At 47.7% G+C, this 27,302-nt stretch overlaps 1 protein-coding gene across 2 annotated transcripts in view; it reads right to left on the bottom strand.

The window, feature by feature from the left end:
- The window catches only part of ubxn6 (UBX domain protein 6), a 91,878-nt gene that overhangs the window by 15,019 nt on the left and 49,557 nt on the right, over nucleotides 1–27,302 (bottom strand). For both annotated transcript variants that reach the window (XM_072482733.1, XM_072482734.1), the window contains 5 exons: nucleotides 23,870–23,967; nucleotides 23,260–23,335; nucleotides 20,625–20,709; nucleotides 19,961–20,180; nucleotides 4,834–4,964 (listed from right to left, as the gene is read on the bottom strand). In XM_072482733.1, the coding sequence (XP_072338834.1) occupies nucleotides 4,834–4,964; nucleotides 19,961–20,180; nucleotides 20,625–20,709; nucleotides 23,260–23,335; nucleotides 23,870–23,967 (610 nt within the window). The remainder of the gene's footprint in view (nucleotides 1–4,833; nucleotides 4,965–19,960; nucleotides 20,181–20,624; nucleotides 20,710–23,259; nucleotides 23,336–23,869; nucleotides 23,968–27,302) is intronic.

The raw sequence follows: 27,302 nt of genomic DNA, 5'->3' as shown, positions 1-27,302 counted from the left end.
CCTGCAACATCCTTCCGCACTGTTCACAACTCCACCGACTTTAGTGTCATCCGCAAATTTACTCACCCATCCTTCTACGCCCTCCTCCAGGTCATTTATATAAAATAACAAACAGCAGTGGCCCCAAAACAGATCCTTGTGGTACACCACTAGTAAGTGAACTCCACGCTGAACATTTCCCATCAACCACCACCCTCGGTCTTCTTACAGCTAGCCAATTTCTGATCCAAACCGCTAAATCACCCTCAATCCCATGCCACCGTATTTTCGGCAATAGCCTACCGTGGGGGAACCTTATCAAACGCTTCATTGAAATCCATATACACCACGTCAACTGCTTTACCCTCGTCCATCTGTTTGGTCACCTTCTCAAGGAACTCAATAAGGTTTGTGAGGCACGACCTACCCTTCACAAAACCGTGTTGACTATCCCTAATCAAATTAATCCTTTCTAGATGATTACAAATCCTATCTCTTATAATCCTTTCCAAGACTTTGCCCACAACAGAAGTAAGGCTCACTGGTCTATAGTTACCGGGGTTGTCTCTACTCCCCTTATTGAACAAGGGGACAACATTTGCTATCCTCCAGTCTTCTGGCACTATTCCTATAGACAATGACGACATAAAGATCAAAGCCAAAGGCTCTGCAATCTCCTCCCTAGCTTCCCAGAGAATCCTAGGATAAATCCCATCCGGTCCAGGGGACTTTTCTATTTTCACACTTTCCAGAATTGCTAACACCTCCTCCTTATGAACCTCAATCTTTCTCGTCTATTAGCCTGTATCTCAGTATTCTCCTCGACAGCATTGTCCTTTTTCCTGTGTGAATACTGACGAAAAATGTTCATTTAACGCCTCTCCTATCTCCTCGGACTCGACGCACAACTTCCCACTACTGTCCTTGACTGGCCCTACTCTTACCCTAGTCATTCTTTTATTCCTGACGTACCTATAGAAAGCTTTAGGGTTTTCCTTCATCCTACCTGCCAGGGACTTCTCATGTCCCCTCCTGGCTCTTCTTAGCTCTCTCTTTAGGTCCTTCCTGGCTAACTTGAAACTCTCAAGCGCCCTAACTGAACCTTTACGTCTCATCTTTACATAAGCCTCCTCCTTCCTCTTGACAAGTGATTCAACTACTTTAGTAAACCATGGTTCCCTCGCTCAACCACCTCCTCCCTGTCTGACAGGTACATACTTATCAAGGACACGCAGTAGCTGTTCCTTGAACAAGCTCCACATTTCAATCGTGCCCATCCCCTGAAGTTTCCTTCCCCATCCTATGCATACTAAGTCCTGCCTAATCGCATCATAATTGCCTTTCCCCCAGCTATAACTCTTGCCCTGCGGTATATACCTATCCCTTTCCATCGCTGAAGTAAACATAACCGAATTGTGGTCACTATCACCGAAGCGCTCACCTACCTCCAAATCGAACACCTGGCCTGGTTCATTACCCAGTACCAAATCCAATGCGGCCTCGCCTCTTGTTGGCCTATCTACATACTGTGTCAGGAAACCCTCCTGCACACATTGGACAAAAACTGACCCATCTAAAGCACTCGAACTAGCGTTTCCAGTCAATATTTGGAAAGTTAAAGTCCCCCATAACAACTACCCTGTTACTTTCGTTCCTATCCAGAATCATCTTTGCAATCCTTTCCTCTACATCTCTGGAACTTTTCGGAGGCCTATAGAACACCCCCAACAGGGTGACCTCTCCTTTCCTGTTTCTAACCTCAGCCCATACTACCTCAGTAGATGAGTCCTCATCAAACGTCCTTTCTGCCACCGTAATACTATCCTGGACTAACAATGCCACACCTCCCCCTCTTTTACCACCTTCCCCGAGCTTACTGAATCATCTAAACCCCAGAACCTGCAACAAACATTCCTGTCCCTGCTCTATCCATCTCTCCGAAATGGCATCAACATCGAAGTCCCAGGTACCAACCCATGCCGCAGGTTCACCCACCTTATTCCGGATGCTCCTGGCGTTGAAGTAGACACACTTCAAACCACCTTCCTGCCTGCCGGTACACTCCTGCGACCTTGAAACCTTACTCATGACCTCACTACTCTCAACCTCCTGTACACTGGAGCTACAATTCAGGTTCCCATCCCCCTGCTGAATTAGTTTAAACCCTCCCGTAGAGCATTAGCAAATTTCCCCCTCAGGATATTGGTACCCCTCTCGTTCAGGTGTAGGCCATCCCGTTTGTAGAGGTCCCACCTACCCCAGAATGAGTCCCAATTATCCAGGTATCTGAATCCCTCCCTCCTGCACCATCCCTGTAGCCACGTGTTCAACTGTTCTCTCTCCCTATTCCTCGTCTCGCTAGCACGTGGCATGGGTAACAACCCAGAGTTAATAACTCTGTTTGTTCCAGCTCTAAGATTCCACCCTCGCTCCTGCTTTACATCCCCATCCCTTTTTCCTACCCATGTCATTGGTGCCTATGTGGACTACGACGTGGGGCTGCTCCCCCTCCCCCTTAAGGATCCCGAAAACACGATCCGAGACATCACGGACCCTGGCACCTGGGAGGCAACACACCAACCGCGAGTCTCATTCCCACAGAATCTCCTATCTGTCCCCCTAGCTGTGGAGTCCCCAATGACTAATGCTCTACTCCTCTCCCCCCCTTCCCTTCGGAGCAACAGGGACAGACTCTGTGCCAGAGACCTGTACCCCATGGCTTACAAGCCCCCAAGTCATCCCCCCCAACAGTATCCAAAGCGGTATACTCGTTACTAAGGGGAACGACCACAGGGGATCCCTGTACTAACTGCTTCCTCCCAGCCCCTCACGCCGTCACCCATCTATCTTCATTCTTCAGACTAACTACATCCTTGAAGCTTCTATCCATGACCACCTCTGCCTCCCGAATGATCCGAAGTTCATCCAGCTCCAGTTCCCTAACGCGGCTTTTGAGGAGCTGGAGATGGGTGCACTTCCCACAGGTGAAAATCAACAGTGTCCCTCGCCTCAAACATTCTGCAGGAGGAACATTGCACTGCCTTCCCTCCCATCCCCTCTAGATAACTTGCGGATAAAACAAGAAAAAAAAAAGAAAGAAAGAAAGAAAGAAACAGTTTACCTGATATTCACTCAACCCCTTAGGTTAGAGGAAGTGGCTCCTCTCCCGCGCTTTTAAATCTCCGGCTCCTCTCCCGCGCTTTTAAATCTCCGGCTCCTCTCCCGCTTTTAAATCTCCTGCTCCTCTCCCGCTTTTAAATCTCCGGCTCCTCTCCCGCTTTTAAATCTCCGGCTCCTCTCCCGCGCTTTTAAATCTCCGGCTCCTCTCCCGCTTTTAAATCTCCTGCTCCTCTCCCACGCTTTTAAATCTCCGGCTCCTCTCCCACTTTTAAATCTCCGGCTCCTCTCCCGCTTTTAAATCTCCGGCTCCTCTCCCGCTTTTAAATCTCCGGCTCCTCTCCCGCTTTTAAATCTCCGGCTCCTCTCCCGCTTTTAAATCTCCGGCTCCTCTCCCGCGCTTTTAAATCTCCGACTCCTCTCCCGCGCTTTTAACTCTGTGGCTCCTCTCCCGCTTTTAAATCTCCGGCTCCTCTCCCGATTTTAAATCTCCGGCTCCTCTCCCGCTTCATAAATCCATGTTGATTCAGCTCAATCATACTATGATTTTCTAAGTGCTCTGTTGCTAATTCCTTAATAATAGATTCTTAGCACTTGCCTACTATTGATGTTAGGCTAACAGCCCTATAGTTCCACATTTTCTCTCTTTCGCTTTCCTTTAAAAACAGGCTTGTTTGCTACCTTCAATCCTTAAGATTTGCTCTAGATTCCGAAGAATACTGGAAGATTAAATCCATACACCCACTATCTCTGCAGCTACCTATTTTAAAGCCCGAGGCCAACATGTCCAAGGAATTTTGTGCTACTTAGCTCCATTAATTTCTCCAGTACTATTTCTTTACTTATACTGATTTATTCAAGTTCCCCGTTCTCACTAGACCAATCGATTCTCTATTATTTGAAATGTTTTGTGTCTTCTACCATGAAGACAAATAAAACAGTTCTTGATCAATAAGGGGATTAGGGGTTATGGGGAGAAGGCAGGAGAACGGGGATCAGAAAAATATCAGCCAATATTAAATTGCGGTGCAGACGCGATGGGTCGAGTGGGCTGATTCAACTCCTATGTCTTATGGTCTTAATGTCTCTGTCATTTCCTTATTTCTCATTACCATTTCACGGTATCTGCCTCCGCTTCTAATGGGCCCAGATTTCCTTTCATTAATCTCATCCTTTTCCCATACCTTTGGAAATGTTGCAATCTGTTTTCATGTCTCTTTCCAGTGCTACTCTAATACTTTTTTTCTTTCCTAATCAATTTCTTTACCAAATTCGAAAATCCTCCCAATCTTGCTACTCTTTTTGGTGACAATAGAAGCCTCTTCATTTGATCTAATTTAGTTTTAATTCCTCTTGCTAGCATCTTGAGAGTTGACACATTAGAAATCTTTACGAAACGTATGGAACACGAGGTCCTGCAGTCAGAAAAGGTCTGTGTATCAAACATAGCACACAAAAGAATGGTATAAAAATTATGACTTTACATTTTTTCTAACCATTCCAGAGGCTATCTACTGCATATCTATTTACTGTGATAATTCTAATATCAGTTAGAGATTCGCTTGTTAATCTTTTATAGAATAAAATTACTTAGTTGAATACATAATTCCACCAAGATTTTAAAGAATTGAAGGGATTATTAGATTAAAATCAAGAAATGGGTGAAGGGACATGCTTTGGGGGTTTAAAGACTCAAATGATCAGACTGGCTGCAGATTTTCCAAAAAGCAAGATTACCTTGTAAAATGTATCCATCTGGAAATCTTACACGCAAGAGTGTGTAGTTATATTTCTTCAACTCCCTCTGCTCGTCTCTCTCCCGCATGGCTTTCGTTCTCAGTTTGGTCATCCTATCCAAAGCTTCTGATCTGCCAACACACGCCCCATTGCCACATTACTTTAATTAATACAACAAAGATCTGGACAAACAATGCAGCACCCGCTGCAGCACTGACATAATGAACAGGTTCAATTCTGGTTCGAAGCCAGTAGGGATGGTGCCAATAGGCTTTTCGTTAGGGAGGAGAAAGAAATTAGGAATCTGTAGCACAATAAATTGTTTGTATATAAAATACTTGCATTTACCGATGCACATTAGAACACAACAAAGGACAAAGCACTGGTATTCTTGTTACATTTAGTTGTTTGCATTCCTTCAAAACAAATAGCTTCATATCACCCAGATGATTCAGCCCATCAGGTCTATGCAGGTGTTTGTGGTCCACATTAGCCACTTCCCACTCTCATCTTACTTCATCTCACCCATCAATATACCTTTCTATTCTTTCCTCCCTCACGGTGTTGTCTAGCTATCCCTTTAATGCCTCTGCCATTTGCCTTTATTACACAGAAATGGACAAATTGTGTTTTCTCACTTTGCCTTGCATTTGAGGAAGTGTTTTTTCTTACTTGAGTGATTGTCCCAATTTAAATAATTCCAGCGACAAGCTTTTTGTGAATTTAAAAATAAGGAAGGTTATTTACCACAGGCTTGCCATGGAGGTTTAAAAATATGACGTCACACATCATTCACACAAAGATAAGATACTGGTGATGGGGCAGACTGTAGTTTAGATGAAGTGAAGTTCTTCTACCGGGTTGGTTTTTCAGTAAACCACTTGTAGTCGAATTTCCAGAAAGTTGGTTCTCAGGTGAACTCGAAGTTGGAGCCCGTGTGGGAGACTCCTTCTCCCAGCTTCAAGGTATGGCGGTTTATTACCTCGGTGCTTAGTTGACTTTGAGTGGGTTCAATGGCTGCCAGATGAATCTCTGTCTCAGATGCTTGCTGAATATTTAAGGTGGACTACAAAAATGGTCTCCTCACCATGTGACTTGCACAAGTTCAAACTCCTTTACCCCCCAAAAAGGAGTGGTGTGATGATTACACATCCTGTGTTGTTGTTTGACACTTTGAAATTCAGCAAGTCTAGTTTGGAAGTGAAACTATCATAATACAACAGAAGGTCGATGGGGATCAATTCGCATTAATCTAATACACATTGCATTTTCTTCTGATGTGTTGTTTGTCCATGTTGAAACAGAAAGATGAGCTAGTTGGAAGGCGACAGCTCTTTTGTTGACAGCCTATCCTTAAACAGAGGGATACGTGAAGTCTCCAGATGGCTGCGAATGTCCATATTTAATTGGGTGTTTGCTCGAGACTCGGTTGTCTGGGGCTCAAAAGCAATGACCATTTGAACAGATTGTGTCTTCAAAATTTTAGAAATATTGACTGAAAGTTCATACTATGATAACTCAATCCAGGAGCAAGTTCTACATTCTCATCATTCTTAAAGACTTTTCTGCTGAATTCTTAATCGTGATGATCTTTTATGCACGACCCTTTATGGACTCCTGCAGAAGTAAAAGCATCTTCCTTACAGCTAGCCTATTAGAGATTTTAATTTTAAAGATCTCTGTAGATCACCTTGCAGCCTTCTTTTTCTTTAGTTTTGTTCATCTCATTTTCCACTTTCAGCAAATATACACCCAACAAAAGATAACCACCAAGAACAAATACAATAACAATCCCCCAACCAGCATCCCCTTCAACATACAAGCCCAAACATCACCCCTACATCGCAAATACAAAACAAGACAGACCAAAAGAGAATCCACAGTCATCCCATACATGGTAAACAATAAACAATACACTCACCACCTCCCTGTCCCCCTAATGTCCGATAGCATCTAATTCTTGAAATGTCTCTGCATCTTTTACATGTGAGACCAGACAGATCAGATACCGGTCGTCTACGAATTCCCCATCCCATCATTTGCCAACAATTCATTCTGGGCATTAAAAATAACTTTGGTGATAAGACAAGGAAAGTATTTGATTCAATTATGATAACATTAAATAGAAAAGCTAATTCTGTTCTTGTGTAGTGCCTTGCATTTCTTCAGATCACCCCAGAGTGCTTTACAACCAATGAGTCACCAAAAGAAGTATTGTCGCTGTTTTATAAGCAAACATGGAAGTAAGTTTACATCCAACAAAGGAAAACAATCGGTTAACATGATTTTGATGGTGAGAAGAATGTATAGCTACTGGAGGGCTGCCAGTGATCATGAAGCTGTATCACAGGAGACATTTTCAGAAGCAGATATATAGGAGAAAATCCATGCAGAACTCAGTGCCTCTGCTTCACAAACACATCTTCATTATCAAATGGGAGAAACAATTCCTTTGGAAAGTTACACAAAATAGTACAACAAAGTCAGAGAAATGAATTATCACAGTGCTTTAGAGGTACAACAACTGTGCCAATATGGCAACATTGGACTGGCACCTATGAATCTCAGATCTGATTTCCGAAACCCGATCAGCAACTGCTGTATGCAGAGCTTAGGCTCTGCAAATTGTCAAAAATGAAAGTCAATAAGCAGGGTGGCAGAGTTAGCACTGCTGCCTCAAGGCACCGAGGACCAGGGTGCAATCCCAGCCCGGTTCACTGTCCATTTGGAGTTCGCACATTCTCCCAGTGTCTGCGTGGGTCTCACCCCCACAACCCAAAAAGGTGTGCAAGCTAGGTGTATTGGCCACACTAAATTGCCTTTGCTTCAGTGAAACATGATCCTCCCACTCAGACATGGCCTGGGACAGCTTTTGAAAATCACCATTTTTTGGCAACATTGCCTGCTCTCATGCATCCCTCAGCAACCACAACAAAGAAACACTGGCACATTTAATTTATAATTTGGGAGAATAGCGTCACAACCAGAATTTGGTAATGTTATTAATTCTGCTGTAAAATAATCAGACAATAACTTCAATAAAATCTTGGTCTTTGCCAATTATTCAAATAGTCTGTTAATTGTTTCTCAGAGAGCAGCATTTGGCACCAACACCAGAGAAAAAAGGCAATTAAAAAAGAAATCCCTCCTCGCCTTCCACATACATGAAATCTCCTCGCGTACGTGAAATCTTAAAAGTTTCTTTTAAAATGTTTTTGTTACAATGCTGCGAAATGCCAAGAGTCCTGACACAGACAGACACAGCTTGGAATAGTGTCAAAGAGGGTGGCATGTGGCAAAGTGGTTAGCACTGCTGCCTACGGCGCTGAGGAACCTGGTTCGAATCCCAGCCCTGGATCACTGTGTGTGGAGTTTACACATTCTCCCTGTGTTTGCGTGGGTTTCACCCACACAACCCAAAAGATGTGCAGGGTAGGTGGATTGGCCATGCTAAATTGCCCCCTTAATTAGAAAAAAAATAATAATCGGGTACTCAAAATTTATTTTTAAAAAAATAAAAAAGGGATAGTGTCAAAAAACTTGCCAGATTTGCTAAGGCTAGCCACAAGAAGACCTGCGTGTCAGGAGCTGTGCGTCAGGAGCTGGCACAATACTAACACAATACAAAGTAGCTTGATCAGGATTAAGTCAGAGAGATCACTGTGGCAGTGAAGAAACTGCCACTAATTTGTACATGGGAGCAGTTAAGCCTTGTCGGATGCAAGGCAGAAATCTATAACTTTTCGGGTGGTACAGTGGTTAGCACTGCTGTGTCACGGCACCGAAGATCCAGGTTAGATCCTGGCCCCGGGTCTCTGTCCGTGTGGAGTTTGCACATTCTCCTGGTGTCTACGTGGGGTTCACCCCCACAACGCAAAAAGATGTGCAGGGTTGGTAATTGGCCACACTAAATTGCCCCATAATTGAAAAAAAATAATTGGGCATTTTAAATTTATTAAAAAAAAGAAGAAATCTATAACTCACTGTGTGAAAGTAAACGTAAACCTATTTTCACTGCTCTGCAATGCAGGACAGTGGAAATAGTGATAGCAGACCTTCCACTGGAACTGGAACACGTACAACAAATAAAACCAAGCATTCATAAAGCTTGGCATGGCAGCACATTGGCTAGCACAGTTGCTTCTCAGCGCCGGGGACCCGGGTTCAATTCCTGGCTTGGGTCACCGTCTGTGCGGAGTCTGCACGTTCTCCCTGTGTGGGCGTGGGTTTCCTCCGGGTGCTCCGGTTTCCTCCCACAAGTCCTGAAAGACATGCTTGTTCGGTGAATTGGACATTCTGAATTCTCCCTCAAGTGTACTCGAACAGGCACAATGGTGAGAGTGACAACTAGTGGATTTTCACAGTAACTTTATTGCAGTGTTAATGTAAGCCTACTTGTGACACTAGAAAAGATTATTAATAAATGATTCTTATTTAAGCAAACCATTTTTGCCAAAATAATCAGTGCCAGCTTGGTCCATTTCCAAGTCAGAAGGAGGTGGGTTCAAGGCCCATGCAAAAATTTGAATGTGTAATCTAGTCTGACAATGTAGTACTAAGAAAGTGCAGAGTTCAGATAGAGGTGCAGTAACAAGACGGCTAGGGTTGGTACAGTGACAGGATGAGTTCAGGTCTTCTTCATGCAGACATTTCCAATTTTAAAAACACACTGTACTTCCAATGATCAAACTAGGGATCATAACCAACCAGCAGGAGACCTCCGGTTGCGACTATGTGGAGCTAAGCCGCACATTCGGTGGCTCACGCAAAAACGGACTTTTGAGCTCTTTTCAGGGCCCCCAACGGCACTTTTTCGATGTTTCCCGGTGTGGGAAGGAGATTATAACAGCTCGCCGATAGTATATGGCTTCTACTAGGAGCGGGGCGACTAAAAAGGTCGTGGTGGACCCGAAGGTGCGAGGGAAGAAGAACAAAATGGCGGCGGGCAGAGAACAGGCAGCTTAGATGCAGTGGGTGGAGGAGCAGCAGGAGGGTATCCAGCGCTGCTTCTGAGAGATTAAAGCGGATCTGCTAGAGCCGATGAAGGCTTCTATTGATAAGCTGCTGGAGACACAGACGGCCCAGGGGGTGGCGATCCGCGAGGCTCGACAAAAGATCTCCGACAACGAGGACGAGATCTTAGGCCTGACGGTAAAGGTGGAGGCGCACGAGGCGCTCCACAAGAAATGGCAGGAGCGGTTCGAGGAGATGGAGAATCGGTCGAGGCGGACGAATCTGCAGATTCTGGCCCTCCCGGAGGGGCTGGAGGGGCCGGACGTGGGGGCCTATGTGGTCACCATGTTGAACTCGCTGATGGGAGCAGGGTCCTTCCAGGGACCCCTGGAGCTGGAAGGGGCCCATAGAGTGCTGGCGAGGAGGCCCAAGGCTAACCAGCCTCCGCGGGCGGCGCTGGTGAGATTCCATCAGTTCGTCGATCGGGAGTGTGTGCTCAGGTGGGCCAAGGAGAGGAGCAGCAGGTGGGAGAACGCGGAGGTTCGAATATACCAGGACTGGAGTGCGGAGGTGGCGAAGAGGAGGGCCGGGTACAATCGAGCAAATGCGGTGCTGCACAGGAAGGGGGTGAAGTTTGGCATGTTGCAGCCGGCGCGACTGTGGGTCACCGACAAGGACCGGCACCATTATTTTGAGTGTCCGGAGGAGGCATGGGCCTTTGTTCAGGCCGAGAAGTTGGAAACAGATTGAGGGTCAGGATGGGCGATTGGGGACTGCGGTTGATATGTTAAAAAAAAATTTGAGGGGGGGGGGGGGGCCTTGCTTTGCTCCTGGTTTATTTTTCTCTGTGTTTTTCTCTTTCGGGTCGGTGAGGGTGGTTGGGCACTGTTTTGGTTGGGTTGGTCGGGGGGGCTCTTGGAGGGGGGTAGGTAAACGGAACAGGGGTGGTGGCCGGCGGTGAGATGGGGCTCCGCGGGGGAGGGGGCGGCCCGAGTCGGGGGTGAGGGGACTGGGCCTGTAAAAGGAGCTGCGTCAGAGGTGGCGGGGCCGGGTAGGTGGAAAGCGTGGCTTTTTCCCGCGCTGAAGACTGGAGGGGGCAGGGCCGGGGCCGGGAAGCGAGGGTTGTTTCCCGCGCTGAGAATGGAAGGGGAGAGCCTATGGATGGGGAACGGGAGAAGAGGGTGTGTCACACAATGGGAGGAGTCGAAGGAGAGGCGGCAGTGGCCGGGGTCAGCTGGCTTGCGGAAGTGCAATGGGGGGAGGAAATCAGCTAGGATGGGTTGGGTGAATCGAGTTGCTGCTGCTATTGTCAAGGGGGAGATGGAGCGAGTGGGGGGGGGGGGGGGTCGAGGCGGGGGTATGCCGCTGTGGGGAACGGGCCGGGTGTGGGCACGTGGCTGGCCGAGGAGGGGTCATGGCTAGTCGGCGGGGGAGGGGGGCGGGTAGCCCCCTGATCCGGCTGATAACCTGGAATGTAAGGGGACTGAATGGGCCGGTTATGCGGGCCCGCGTGTTCGTGCACCTGAAGGGGCTCAAGGCGGATGTGGTTATGCTCCAGGAGACACATCTGAAGGTGGCAGATCAGGTAAGATTGAGGAAAGGGTGGGTAGGTCAGGTGTTTCACTCGGGGCTGGATGCCAAAAATCGAGGGGTGGCGATCTTGGTGGGAAAGAAGGTGTCATTCGAGGCGTCGAGCATTGTGGCAGATAATGGCGGTAGGTACATAATGTTAAGTGGTAAGTTGCAGGGAGAGAGGGTGGTACTGGTCAATGTGTATGCCCCGAATTGGGACGATGCGGGTTTTATGCGGCGTATGTTGGGTCGGATCCCAGACTTGGAAGTGGGGGGCCTGATAATGGGGGGAGACTTTAACACGGTGCTGGATCCGGCACTGGGTCGCTCCAGGTCTAGGACGGGTAGGAAGCCGGCGGCGGCTAGAGTGTTGAGGGGATTTATGGACCAGATGGGAGGGGTGGACCCTTGGGGATTTGCAAGGCCGGGGGCTAGGGAATTTTCATTCTTCTCGCATGTCCACAAGGCTTATTCCCGAATCGACTTTTTCATTTTGAGTAGGGCGCTGATAGCGAGAGTAGAGGATAACGGAGTATTCGGCGATAGCCATTTCGGACCATGCCCCGCATTGGGTGGACTTGGAAATGGGGGAGGAGAGGGACCAGCGCCCGTTGTGGCACTTAGAGGTGGGGCTGTTGGCGGACGAGGAGCTGAGCAAGCGGGTCCGAGGAAGTATAGAGAGGTACTTGGAGACCAACGACAACGGGGAGGTCCGAGTGGGGATGGTACGGGAGGCACTGAAGGCGGTGGTGAGGGGAGAGCTGATCTCCATTAGGGCCCACAAGAAGCGGAGGGAGCGGGGGGGAGATGGTGAGGGTAGACAGGAGGTATGCGGAGGTGCCCGTGGAAGCATTGTTGAGGAAGAGGCGCAGCCTCCAGGCCAAATTCGACCTGGTGACCACCAGGAAGGCGGAGGTGCAGTGGAGGAAGGCCCAGGGGGCGATTTAAGAGTATGGGGAAAAGGCAAGCTGGTTGCTGGCGCATCAGTTTCGGAAGCGGGACGCAGCTAGGGAGATCGGGGGAGTTAAGGACAGGGGAGGGAGTGTGGTGCAGAGTGGGGTTGGCATCAATGGGGTCTTCAGGGGCTTTTACGAGGAATTGTACCAATCCGAGCCCCCACGGGAGGAGGGAGGGATGGGCCACTTCCTGGACCAATTGAGGTTTCCAACAGTGGAAGAGGGACTGGTGGCGGGATTTGGGGCCCCGATTGGGCTGGAGGAGCTGACCAAAGGGATAGGAAGCATGCAGGCAGGGAAGGCACCGGGGCCGGACGGTTTCCCGGTCGAATTCTATAAAAAATATCTGGACCTGTTGGGCCCGTTGCTAATCAGGACCTTCAATGAGGCAAGGGTGGTGGGGGCTTTGCCCCCGACGATGTCCCGGGCACTGATCTCCTTGATCCTGAAGCGGGACAAGGATCCCCTGCAGTGTGGGTCTTACAGACCGATTTCCTTGCTAAATGTAGATGCCAAGGTGCTGGTGAAGGTCTTAGCCACAAGAATTGAGGATTGTGTGCCGCAGACCATCCATGAAGACCAGACTGGGTTTGTGAAGGGAAGGCAGTTGAACGCGAATGTGTGGAGGCTTTTGAACGTTATCATGATGCCGGCGAGGGAGGGGGAGATGGAGATAGTGGTGGCGATGGACACTGAGAAAGCCTTCGATAGGGTAGAGTGGGGGTACCTGTGGGAGGTGCTGAAGAGGCTTGGGTTTGGGGAGGAGTTTGTCAGGTGGGTTAGGCTGTTGTATGAGGTCCCGATGGAGAATGTGGCCACAAAGAGGAGGTCCGAGTACTTTCGGTTGCACCGAGGGACGAGGCAGGAGTGTCCCCTTATCCCCCCTGCTCTTCGCACTGGCGACTGAACCCCTGACTATGGCACTGAGGGAGTCAAGGAACTGGAGGGGGTTGGTGCGGGGTGGGGAGGAGCATAGGGTGTCGCTTTATGCGGACGACCTGCTGCTGTATGTGGCGGACCCGGTGGGGGGGAATGCCGGAGGTAATGAGGATTCTTAGGGAATTCGGGGACTTTTCAGGGTACAAGCTCAACATGGGGTAGAGCGAGCTGTTTGTGGTTCACCCAGGGGACCAGGAGAGGGGGATTGGTGAGCTCCCACTAAAAAGGGCAGAGAGGAGCTTCAGGTATTTGGGGGTCCAGGTGGCCAGGAGCTTGGGGGCCCTGCATAGGCTTAATTTTACAAGGCTGGTGGAGGAAATGGAGGAGGAGTTCAAGAGGTGGGACGCGTTGCCGCTGTCCTTGGCGGGTAGGGTGCAGTCAATCAAAATGACGGTACTCCCAAGGTTTTTGTTCCTGTTCCAGTGCCTCCCCATGTTTATCCCGAAGGCTTTTTTAAAGCGGGCTAATAGGAGTATAATGGGGTTTGTGTGGGCACGAGGGACTCAGAGGGTGAGAAGGGTGTTCCTGGAGCAGAGTAGAGAGTAGGGGGGGACTGGCGCTGCCCAACCTCTGTGGGTACTACTGGGCTGCCAAAGCGACGATGGTGCGCAAGTGGGTGATGGAGGGGGAGGGGGATGCATGGAAGAGGTTGGAGACGGCGTCTTGTGTGGGTACGAGTCTGGGGGCGCTGGCAACGGCGCCGCTGCCGCTCCCTTCAAGGAGGTATACCACGAGCCCGGTGATGGCGGCTGCCCTCAGAATTTGGGGGCAGTGGAGGAGGCATAGGGAGGAAGTTGGGGCCTCGGTGTGGACCCCAATACGGGGGAACCACCGGTTCGCCCCAGGGAGAACAGGTGGAGGGTTTTCGGGGTGGCACAGGGCAGGGATGCAAAAGTTGGGGGACCTGTTTGTGGACGGGAAGTTCGCGAGCCTTGGTGAGCTGGAGGAGAAGTACGGGCTCCTCCCGGGGAACACCTTCAGGTACTTACAGGTAAGGGCATTTGCCAGATGGCAGGTGGTGGAATTCCAGGTGATGCAGGAGGAGGAGGAGGCCTCGGTGGTGGCGGTGAAAGGTAAGTGGGAGGAGGAGTTGAGAGATGAGATCGAGGAAGGGACGTGGGCAGATGCCCTAGGGAGGGTGAACGCTTCCTCTTCATGCGCGTGGCTCAGCCTCATACAGTTTTACGGTGCTGCACAGGGCACACATGACCAGGACAAGGATGAGCCGGTTTTTTGGGGGTGAGGACAGGTGTGTCAGGTGCTCAGGGAGCCCAGCAAATCACATCCATATGTTCTGGGCATGCCCAGCGCTGGAGGAATTTTGGAAGGGAGTAGCGAGGACGGTGTCGAGGGTGGTAGGATCCAGGGTTAAACCGGGCTGGGGGCTTGCAATATTTGGGGTGGCAGAGGAGCCGGGAGTGCAGGAGGCGAAAGAGGCCGGTATTCTGGCCTTTGCGTCCCTGGTAGCCCGGCGAAGGATTCTTCTTCAGTGGATGGATGCGAGGCCGCGTGGAATCCTGGATCAGCGATATGGCGGGGTTCATTAAATTGGAGGGGGTGAAATTCGCCTTGAGAGGGTCGGTACACGGGTTCTTTAGGCGATGGCAACCGTTCTTAGACTTCCTGGCAGAACGGTAGACATTGGTCAATGGCAGCAGCAACTCGGGGGGGGGGGGGGGGGGGGGGGATTTACATTTTTTTGTTATTTACACTGAAGGGTCTGAGGGAGTGTATATATCTGTTGTGTTAAGTCGGTGTTATAACCTGCCTGCTTACCATTGGCTGGGGACTAATGACAATCTCACAATCCTGTGGGAGTATGAGCTTCCCCAATGAGAGGGGCGGAGAAACCATTAGTAAACTCCAGGTATAAATAAAGCTGGCCAGTTTGGAACCAGCAGGAAGGAGTGTGCAGCAAGGGAAGTTGCTGCTGCTGTTATATATATATATATATATATATATATATGTATACATGTTATTGTAAATAAATGTTATTACTTTGTGTCCTTAAACTCGTGCTGGATTCTTCGTGGCCCTTACAAAACTGGCGATGAGGGTTGAAGGGAATAGCTGTCTACACTGCTGAAGTCACCTCCCTGGATTTTTGTTGGATACAGGTTGGAAGTTGTTTTCTATTATACCATGCCTCTGTACGGACATTTGGATGTTTTTGATGCTGCGCTGGAAAGCTGGAACCAGTACGCACAACGGATGCGTTACTATTTCCGGGCAAACAATATCACCAAAAACGAGCACCAGGTGGTCATATTGCTCACCGCCTGCGGCCCCCATACGTTTGGGGTGATTAGGAGCCCTACGTACCCAGCTGCGCCGGACACCAAAACGTTTGATGAACTTGTGAATATAGTGGGGCAACATTTTAACCCGACCCCATCTACAATAGTCCAGCGTTACCGGTTTAATACCACTGAGAGGACCACTGGAGAATCCCTTGCCGACTTTCTATCCAGGCTACGCAGGATTGCGGAGTACCGTGACTCTGGTGAGACCTTGTCAGAAATGTTACGCGACCGTTTGGTTTGCGGTATTAACAATGCGGCCACCCAGAGAAAGTTGTTAGCTGAGCCAACATTGACTTTTCAACAGGCCATTCAAATAGTATTGTCCCGATAGAGCGCAGAACGAGGAGTGCAGGAGTTCCAGGGAATGGAAGTGCATGCCTTGGGGCGCAACCCCTTCCGTCCGAAAACGCCCCCCGCACTCCTGCGGTACCTTGGGCGAGGCGACGTCCGGACCGACGCCAGTGGCCGCCGGACATTCCTCCCCGAAGGGAGCCTTCTCCAGAACCAATGGGTGAGGAGCCATGTCCGTGTCAGACTTGTAGGCGCCGACCCCGTCGCGGACGCCGGTCCTGGGGGCGCCAGAGGCGCCGTCGTTCCGACCGAAACTGGGACCAGCCCAGGGGCCGTACCTTCCATGTGGATGAACCTGCGGCGACTACTCCTGAGGACATGGAGACAGAGGGCGACTGCCTGCAGCTGCATTGTGTGACAGCTCCCCGTGTGGCCCCCATTAAGGTGACAGTACGGGTCAATAGTCACCCGCTTGAGATGGAGTTGGACACTGGCGCAGCGGTCTCCATGATCGCCCAGAGGACATTCGACCGCATCAAGCAGGCTATACAGACCCTTACATTAACCGACTCACAGGCCAGGTTGGCCACCTACACGGGGGAACCACTGGACATGGCAGGAACTACAATGACCCCTGTTGTTTATGGACGCCAGGAGGGGCGTTTCCCACTTATCGTGGTGCGCGGCCAGGGGCCCAGCCTGTTGGGTCGGGACTGGTTGCGCCATTTGCGGTTGCAATGGCAGCACATCCTCCAAACAGTTTCTGGAGGGTTGACTGAGGTGCTAGGACGATACCCAGACATATTCCAGCTTGGTTTGGGGAAGATAAAAGGGGCCGTAGCCCGTATCAAAGTCGAACCAGGAGCCACGCCGCGCTATTTCCGGGCACGCCCGGTGCCTTACGCCTTGCTCGAGAAGGTAGAAGGGGAGCTCACTCGTTTGGAGAGTTTGGGTATTATCAGGCCCATCCGTTTTGCTGACTGGGCAGCACCAATTGTACCTGTAATGAAGCCAGATGCCACAGTTCGCTTGTGTGGCGACTATAAACTTGCAGTGAATACGGCTTCCCGACTCGACCGAAAGCCAATGCCTCGCATAGAGGATCTCTACGCGAAGCTTGCAGGCGGACTCTCGTTCACAAAATTAGATATGAGTCACGCCTACCTACAGTCGGAGCTGGACCTTGCCTCCCGACCATATGTAACGATTAATACACACCGGGGCCTGTATGAATATACACGCTTGCCCTTTGGAGTATCCTCTGCCTGCGCTATTTTTCAACGTGTTATGGAGGGCATTTTGACAGGTTTACCACGTGTCGCTGTCTATTTAGATGACGTTTTGATTACAGTGACGTCTGAGCAGGAACATTTGGAAAATCTGGAGGCTGTTCTTAGACGCTTTTCGGAGGCTGGAGTCCGTTTACGTCGCACAAAGTGCGTATTTCAGGCAAAGGAAATAGTCTACCTAGGTTATCGGGTGGACCGCGAAGGTTTGCACCCCGTCGCAGAGAAGGTGCGCGCGATTCAACAGGCCCCCGCCCCAACTGACACTTCGCATCTTAGTTCTTTTCTCGGTCTCGTAAACTATTACGGGAAGTTCCTCCCCAATCTGGCAACTACGCTGGCCCCGTTGCACCTTCTGCTAAAGAAAAATCAAACCTGGGTTTGGGGTCAGCCGCAAGAAACCGCTTTCCGGCGGGTAAAGCAACAATTGTCGTCGTCTGGGTTACTAACCCACTATGATCCTGGAAAGCCTTTGCTCGTCACATGTGATGCATCCCCGTATGGTATTGAGGCCGTCCTGTCCCACAAGATGGAGAACGGGGCCGAGCGACCGATAGCTTTCGCATCCCGCACATTGACTGCAGCGGAGAAAAAGTATGCGCAGATCGAGAAGGAGAGCCTGGCAGTGGTTTTTGCGGTGAAACACTTCCACCAGTACGTGTAAGGCCGCCATTTCACTATCGTGACTGATCATAAGCCTCTGTTGGGACTCTTCCGAGAGGATAAGCCAATACCGCCCATTGCTTCCGAACGGATCCAGCGCTGGGCTTTGTTGCTCGCTGCATACGAGTATTCTCTGGAGCACAAACCAGGAACGCAGATAGCAAATGCCGACGCACTGAGCCGATTGCCATTATCGACCGGCCCCATGTCGACCCCCACGACCGGTGAGGTGGTTGGAACCCTAAATTTTATGGACACCTTGCCTGTCACGGCATCACAGATCCGTGAGTGGACCCAGACGGAGCCAGTCCTGTCAAAGGTTCATCACATAGTCCTGTATAGTGGGCAGCATAGACAGCTCCCAGGCGAGATGCGGGCATTTTCCTCCAAGCTGTCAGAATTCAGCGTGGAAGACGGCATCCTCTTGTGGGGGACTTGTGTGATTGTCCCGGAAAAAGGCCAGGAGCTGATACTAAGAGACTTGCACAATGGGCATCCAGGTGTGACCAAAATGAAAATGTTGGCCCGGAGTTATGTCTGGTGGCCAGGCCTCGACACCGACATTGAGAAGGTGGCCCAAAACTGCTCCATTTGCCAGGAGCATGAGAAGCTCCCGCCATCACTGGGAATGGCCAGGTCGGCCTTTGGCGCGCTTGCATGCAGATTTCGCAGGCCCTTTTCAAGGATCCATGTTCCTTCTATTAATCGATGCCCAGTCTAAATGGCTAGAGGTGCATAAGATGCAGGGGACAACGTCCTGCGCAACAATTGAAAAGATGCGTTTGTCTTTTAGTACGCATGGCCTCCCAGAGGTGCTGGTCACGGATAATGGTCCTCCATTCACGAGTGAGGAGTTTGCGAGGTTCATAAAGATGAACGGCATACACCATATCCGCACTGCCCCTTACCACCCGGCTTCAAATGGGTTGGCAGAGCGCGCAGTGCAGACATTCAAAAGAGGCCTAAAGAAGCAGTCTTCCAGATCAATGGACACGAGGCTGGCTCGCTTTTTGTTTACGTATAGGACCACCCCCCATGCGGTGACTGGGGTAGCTCCCACAGAACTCCTAATGGGCCGGAGACTTCGCACCCGCCTTAGTATGGTTTTCCCGGACATTGGCGCAAAAGTACGCCGCACACAAGAACGGTAGGGACAGGGATTTTTTCGGCAGTTTGCGCCCGGTGATCCAGTGTTCGTTCGGAATTTTGCTGGTGGCGCCCAGTGGGATCCTGGCGTATATCTTACCAGGTGCAAGCCCAGGGTCGTCTCCAGTGCAAACATGTAGACCACGTTCGGTCCAGAGGACTATCCCCTCCAAAGATTCCCCGCCCCCGGAGTTCATTTCTACAGCCGCAGAGACCAGAGACAATGGAAGGTAGTCCTCACAATCTTCCTCTGGTGCCTCACTCAAAGCCTGCGCAGGTCGTTACAGAACCAAATGGAGATAGAGACGCTGACATGACGGAGGCAGCAGACTCTGACTCAGAGATGGAGACACAGGACGCATCAGAGGGGGAATCCTCGGGTCCACGGGCCGTGGATGTGCAACCGTTACGCCGTTCATCACGGAAGCGCCGGTCTCCGTCTCGTTACACATTGCCCGATCCAGCGCCGCGGGCAAATGGTGTCCGGCCTGCGGCAAAACGAATCCGACACCCTCCTTCGCCAGGGTCTTCGGTGGATTCCTTGGACTTGGGGGGGGGGGGGGGGGGGGGGTGGTGGTGAAAGAGGGGGATGTCATAACCTGCCGGCTTACCATTGGCTGGGGACTAATGACAATTCCACAATCCTGTGGGAGTATGAGCCTCCCCAATGAGGGGGGGGGCGGAGAAACCATTAGTAAACTCCATGTATAAGTAAAGCTGGCCAGTTTGGAACCAGCTGCTGATATATATATATATATATGTTATTGTAAATAAATGTTATTACTTTGTATCCTTAAACTCGTGCTGGATTCTTCGTGGCCCTTACAAAAGTCGGGGTGTTAATGTTAATTTATTATTTATGTACAGGGGCGAGGGGGGTATGGAGGGTTGCTTTTCTAGACTGTGTTTTGTACTTAACCCTGTTGGGTTCTTTTTTCATTTTGTGATTGATATTTTATGAAAACCTTAATAAAAATAATTTTTTTTAAAAAATAACCATATGTGAATCAAGCCATACCTCATCAGCTGCTCCCGTTTAATTTCATCAGCTGTCAGATTGTAGAACTCGCTGGGCAACTCGAATTTTGCTGCCTGGGGCGAAGGTCGAAAAACCTGGATCCGCCGATCTAGTTGTGCTCTAACAGGCTCAGCGCTCAAGAGCTCATCCTTGTACTGTCTAAGCTCTTCAAATGTGGTGAGAAATTCCTCATTTAACACGTAAAAATCTTCTTCATTTTCTATACAAAGAAAAAATAAAAGGTTTGTTATATTACACCATAAAAGGTAGATTTCTTTACCACTCTGAAATCTCACTTCAATGGTTTCTCCTTCTCTGCAATGCTGTACTAACAGAAGGTGTCCACGCCAGAGCAACTCTATTCCCTCCCAGTGGAGCTAGAACTTTGGACCAACCCTAAAGTGAAGCTGAAGGCACTAACCCAGGAAATTAGCCTGTGCACTGATGAAAAGGTTGGGGGTGGGGTCTGTGGTGATGGGAGAACTGTTTTGTCACTGTCTTACTTCAAAGTCACATCTGGCCATTAGATGATAATTCAGCCCATGATTGAAACACGGTCGAGATTGTTACAAGTAGGCAACAATCCACTTACACACACACGTAGATACACAACTGATCAGGTGCAGCAACGATCTATTTGAGAGTACTGAAGATCCATGGTTACCTTGTCCTGCTACTTGCAAAGTTTTCCTTTCAAACCCAATTGACTGTAAAAATTCGTGTGTTCCTTCCAGTTCAGATATCCTTTCCTTGAGGGCAAGAAAAGAAGGGAGGTGGAATGAGAGAGCGAATACTTCAATGTACACCTAATCAAAACATCTGACTGCTAATCCATCCAAGCTGTCTCCAAGTTAAATAATTGTAGGATAAAAGGGGATGCAGGAACAACATTTAAAAGACAAATGGTGGGATGGACTTCACTCAAAAAGCTTGATAGAGAAAGTTCCCAGTAGGGAAATGGAACAACCCTGGTGTTACTCGAGAAGTAGTTGGTTGCTGTAATGGTGATGCTGTAGCTTTCTAGATGATGCGATGAATGGATTAAATTGGTTCTCATCTGTGCAAATGCTTGTAACAGCTGAAATGTGAACATTCATTCCAGCATAGAGAGATATTTAATTTAGAGGCCAGTATTAAAGCATCCTTTGAATAAATATTCATGCTTTTATTTCACGTGATGTGTGGGTCATTGGCAAAACCAGCATTTGTTGCCTATTCCTAAATGTCCTTGAGAATGTGGTGGTGACATGCCTTCATGAATCGCTGCAGTCCATGTGTTGCAAGTACAACAACAGTGCTGTTAGGAAAGGAATCCCGTGATTTTGACCCAGCAACTGTGAAGGAAAGACAATACAGTTCCAAGTCAGGATGGGAACTTGTAGGTGGTGGAGTTCCCATCTGTCTGCTGACCTGGTCCTTCTGGGTGGTAGCAGTCCTGGGTTTGGGAGGTGCTGTTCAGCCTTGGCAAGTTGCTGCAATGCATCTTGTAGATGGTTGCCGCAGTGCATCTTGTAAATGGTACACACTCTGGCCACCGCTCATCCGTGATGGGAGAGAGTAAATGTTTAAGGTGGTGGATGGGTGTCAGCTGCTTTGTCCAGAATAGTGTTGAACGTTTTGCGTGCTGTTGGAACTCCACGTATCCAGGTAAGTGGAGATTATTCCATCACACTCCTGACTTATGGATGATGGAGAGGCTTTGGGAAGTCAAGTGGTGAGTTACTCTTCACAGAATTCTCAGCCTCTGCCCTGTTCTTCTCGTCACAATATTTATATGGCTGGTCCCATTAGGTTTCAGATCAATGTAATCACCAGGATGTTGATGGTGGAGGATTCAGTGATGGTAATGCCATTGAATGTCATAGGGAGATTCTCTTTTGTGGAGATGATGTTGCCCGACACATGGGTGGTGTGTATGTTACTTGCTACATATCAACTCCAGGCATAATGGTGTCCGGGTCTTCCTGCAAATGGACATGAATTGCTTCAGTAGCAGAGGGGTTGCGAATGGTGCTGAACATTATGCATTCATCAGTGAACATCACCACTTTTGACCTTATGATGGAGGGAAGGTCACTGATGAAACAGTTGAAGATGGCTGGGCCTAGGACACTACCCTGAGGACCTCCGCTTGATTTCAACTCTTTCGCCCACAATTGGACCAAGGCTGGAATGGGGTCAGGAGCTGAGGGCACTGATGGAACCCAAGCGAGTGTCCATTCATTAAACTGAACAGCAGTTTTGTCAAATGCTGGTAGGTTGAGTAGAAATGAGCTAGATCTGCTCTTGAAAGAAACTCTCTCCGAAGATCTCCACAGATAAGCAAGTAACCTGTTTGTTAACTAAAGTGGCATTTTTACTGCATTCAGTCACTTAATTGGAATTAGTGGCAGGTGTAGATAATAAGTTCGGGTTTTTCCCTTTTATTTAAGAACTGTTAAACTGAGAATTGTAACGCTATTTTCTTTGATGTTAATGTGGTTAATTCGGAGTTTAAATTAAAGTTTGTTTTAACAGAATAAATGATACTGCCGGCTTACCATTGGCTGGGGACTAATGACAATCCCACAATCCTGTGGGAATATGAGCTTCCCCAATGAGGGGGGCGGAGAAACCATTAGTAAACTCCATGTGTAAGTAAAGCTGGCCAGTTTGAACCAGCAGGAAGGAGTGTGCAGCAAGGGAAGTTGCTGCTGCTGTTATATATAGATGTTATTGTAAATAAATGTTATTACTTTGTATCCTTAAAACTCGTGCTGGATTCTTCGTGGCCCTTACAAAAGATACCAATTGGGACGCCTGGGATGAAGTATCCTTTCCTCAGCTTTATAAATCGAAAAATTGTTTGGGATTCTCGTCTGATATTCTAACAAAAGTTTGTGTCTGGTCCAGTACCCTAACACTGGGAAATTGTTGAGAGGAGTGAATGCCTTGAGTCTAGGACATGGGAGTTGAAGAAACTTCAACGGTGCTGTACCTGGTGTGGAATTGAATACCCGAACATCACCTTCAAAACATTATTATCCAGATTTTCTCAAGGCTAAGTGCTTTTGTTAACTTCCTACATACCTTCGAAAATGGGTCTTGATTAGGATTACTGATTACCTGAATCTGTTAAACTCCATTTTTATTGAATGAGGATCTGGACTCTCAGCAGTTTTTGTAAGATTTTGTTTCAATTCCATCCACTCTTTTATGAAAGCTATCAGCCAACAAACATGACACACAAGTGGCTCAGACTAATGCTCCAATCCAAATGGGTTGACAAGAGAAAGAAGAAAACTTATTACGGCTTTTACCTGGAAGACTTTATTTTGTAACTTGATTTTTCTGTATTTCTCTTCATTCGGATTATTGCATATGTTATCAATGTATCTGTAATTTTAAATAAATTTTACATAGCTAATTGAATGCAGAGAAACTAATTTACTTATGCCTATTTTATATAAAAAACAGGAAAAATACAAAATATAGAAGCTGAAAGCACTTTTTTTGACAATGTCAGAGTATAAACTACAAATTTCAGCCAAAATGAGCAAGGTTTGACAGTGCTACTGAGAGTCACATCACAACAGGAAAAGGCAAGGAATCCAGAGAAGTACAGAACTGTTCACAAAGCAACAGTCAAACATCAGAGGAATAAAGTTATCAGTGAAGGTATAAAGCAACTCTGTTCTGCAACAGCTGGAGATGATGAACTTAGCTCAGAGGTGAAAATTAATAAAGAACTTTAATGTAAACAATATTAGTCTTCATATTACAAAAAGGACATAGACGCAAAAAGATTTACAGGAATGATACTGAATTGAGAGATTATACCCATCAGGAAAGATTGAACGAACAATTATATTTAGGCATTCCTGTAGTTTGAAATTAATCAAATGGAAGCAACAATTGTCCTTTACTTACTTGCCAAGAGTTTCACAAGCAATCTTTATTCTCTCTTTATCTTTATTAAACGTGTGAATCATCATTATAGAGGCTCGCGCAGGATCAGCAGCAAATTTCTGGATTGGAAACATATGATCCATTGAGAAAGAATGTGCAATAACTTACATTTTTAATATTCAAAACATTTCACTAGTAAAGAGCAAGGGGTATGGACACAAGGGTGAGAGGAGATGGCTGATAGCCAGATTGGAAAGATGGCGTGGAGATGCAGCTCACCATACAATATATGCAGAACCATTTAAGCTCCTTTCATTTAATGAAACCGATTAAAAATGTAATATTTCCAGCTGCCCAACACCAACCACAAATTTTTGCCTTCTGAAATTGATCTTTTGAGTTGTTAGTCACCTTCAGGGGCTGATTTAGCACAGTGGGCTAAACAGCTGGCTTGTAATGCAGAACAATGCCAGCAGCGCGGGTTCAATTCCCGTACCGGCCTCCCCGAACAGGCGCCGGAATGTGGCGACTAGGGGGTTTTCACAGTAACTGAATTGAAACCTACTTGTGACAATAAGCGATTATTATATTATTATATTATTATTATGGTGCATCACCGAACTGGCCCATTATATTCATGGACACATCTCAATAGCAAATGCAGCCACAATATCCAATTGCCAAGGACATTAAAGCCAAGCCAGGTTCTACTCTCATCAAACAAATGTATTAAAAAACATAAATATAATGGACACATATCTACCTCTGCACTTCCAGCAGCAAACATGGTGTACTCGTCACAAGTGGGATCCCAGATTGATTTGTCCTTTGCCAGCCCACGGTGCTGAGGCTTGTTGTTTAGCCCCTTTTGCTGTGGCAGCGAGTTTCCTAGCCCACCCAATTTGCAGCACATCTTGACACAAACCCAGGGAAATCTCCTCTAGCATTTAGCATTACTCATTTATAAACATATTTTTAAAAATCCTCTCTTTGGAAAAATTGTCCCAAGAGCCAAAATCATGCCTAGGAGAAATAAAGTGTTTGCACAGAAGACTAAAGTTGAAGATTAAAGGTAAAGACTGGTTTATCGGGCTGGAGGAGGTTGCAGAGGTCAGAAGGACCAAGACCTGGAAGGATTTGGAAACAAAGACTTTGAATTCAAAGGTTTGGGAGCAGAAGCCAGCAAGGATAATGGCGTCAAGAAATCACAGCTTAGCTTACACCAGAATCCAGGCAAGCAAGTGAACCCCGATGAACAATAAATGTTATTTGTGGAATTTTTTTTTTTTTTTAATTAAGATTACGGTCGAATTTCTTTAAATATTTGGCAGGTTCATGGTTCAAATTTAATATTTACCTGGCCAGCCTCAAATACACTGATCATTCCTCCTCTTGTTTTGGGATTCTTGCTATTTAAACACCACCCACCCAAATCTGCCCTCACATCACTTGACGGGGACGAATTTCAGTCTTATCGTCTGCTGTTGACCAGGCACCAATTAAACAATTGGTTCAAACAGCATCATTGAATGTGATCAGCTATTATGAGGTCAGCACACATCAGTCACACAAGGAGTCTCTTAAATACACAAAGCTGATCCCTAATTAATTTCAGTTGCAATTTTAAAAAGCTAAGTTTGAAAGAGTCGACATAGGATATAGCACAGAAGGAGGGCGTTGAACCTATGATTCTTGGACAGATCAGATGTGATTAACAATACAAAGGTATGCTCTGTGTAATGCTGATTTTCTATTTATCTCCCCTCCTCTGCGATTAAAGGTTGATTGTGTGTTTTTAAATTTGCCCACGTTATTTGCCTTGCTCGGGGAGATGATGGTGTATTGGTAATGTCACTGGATGAGTAACGCAGAGGCCAGAGGGGACATGGGTTAAAATCCCACCACGGCAGCCGGTGGAATTTAATTGGATAACTAAATCTGGGATTATAAAGCTAGTTTCAGTAATAGTGACCATGAAACTATCATTGAATGTTGATTGGAGAAGGAGCCTAGCTGGGAAGGCAGTGGAACAGCAATGGCAGGGTTTTTTTGGAGGTTATTAGGGAGGCTGATAGTAATCAACTATTTCCTGATAGATCTGATAGGTAAAAAGGCTATTTTAATGTAAATATTAAGACCCAGTTTTAATACCCATTTAAAAAAAAATATATATTTTTTTAATTAAAGTTTTGCAAAGTTTTTCATAATAAATAGTAATAATCCTAACACAGCAAAATAGAGTGAACATTAACATAGTGCAAAAAGAGAATATACAATAGGAATTGACTAGACCTGACCCCACGCGCCTCAGTCTTTCCACATCCTCCCAACGGAGCACTCACCCCCACTCCCCTATGGGTCGCTGCTGCTGCTGATGTTTTAATTTTCCCTGAGAAGCCATCCGACGGTATTATGCCCCCGCTCAACAGCAGCAGCTCTGTACACTTGGCAAAATTATTTACACACATAAGTCGGCATCTGTTCGTGGTGTTGTCGCCCCTTGCTTCTCCCAGGCGGAGTTCGCTGCCGTTGTCATCTCGTTCCGCCTCTGCGGCCCTCCAGTCTTCCCCGTTTTCTCTTTAATACCCATTTTTAAATAAGGATTTCAGCACTCATAACTTCAGGTCATGACAAAACACATAGCTTCAACAGAGGCACAAAAGCCTGACACATGCATAAACTAATTGGAGATAAAAACAATTTTCACAAAGCAATGAATATTTTCTGTTGACGATATATTGGGTGATCTTAGATCTTTGATTTATAGACAATTTGGACAGTCTGAAGCAGCTACAAAAATTGAATCAAAATATGACATCCCCAAAGGTCCCTTGATAACATCAAGGCGGCATGGGGAAAAACCACACGCTTAAATAGAGGAAAACGTATGAAATGGTCTTTTGCAGTAATGGCACAGCTCCACAAACATCAAGAGACAATCGCAAAAACTAAATTCGATCATGACCTTAAATCCACTAAAGACCAACTAGCAGCAGTTGTTGAAGAATTATGAGATGCAAAATCTAAACTTGAACAATGTGATCAGATTAAAACATTATTGGAAAATGAAACCTTTAAAGTTCAGCAACAATCATTTCAAATAATCTGAGGGCGCTGGAGGAGAAATTTGGGTTACCCCCGGGAAATGCCTTCAGGTATATGCAGGTTAGGGCGTTTGTGAGCAGGCAGGTAGGGGAATTCCCGCTGCTGCCTGCCCGGAGGATACAGGACAGGGTGATTTCAGGCGTGGGGGTCGGAGAGAGTAAGGTCTCTGCGATAAACCAGGAGCTGCAGGAGGCGGAGGAAGCCTCGGTGGGGGAGCTGAAGGGCAAGTGGGAGGAGGAGCTGGGTGAGGAGCTGGAGGAAGGCCTGTCGGCTGACGCCCTGGGCAGGGTTAATTCCTCCTCGTCTTGTGCCAGGCTCGGCCTGATCCAGTTTAAAGTGGTGCACAGAG

Source organism: Scyliorhinus torazame, chromosome 18 (assembly GCF_047496885.1).
Source record: "Scyliorhinus torazame isolate Kashiwa2021f chromosome 18, sScyTor2.1, whole genome shotgun sequence".
Lineage (NCBI taxonomy): Eukaryota > Metazoa > Chordata > Chondrichthyes > Carcharhiniformes > Scyliorhinidae > Scyliorhinus > Scyliorhinus torazame.
Note: the sequence above shows the minus strand (reverse complement) of the source record. Positions and strands in the feature narration are given on the sequence as shown.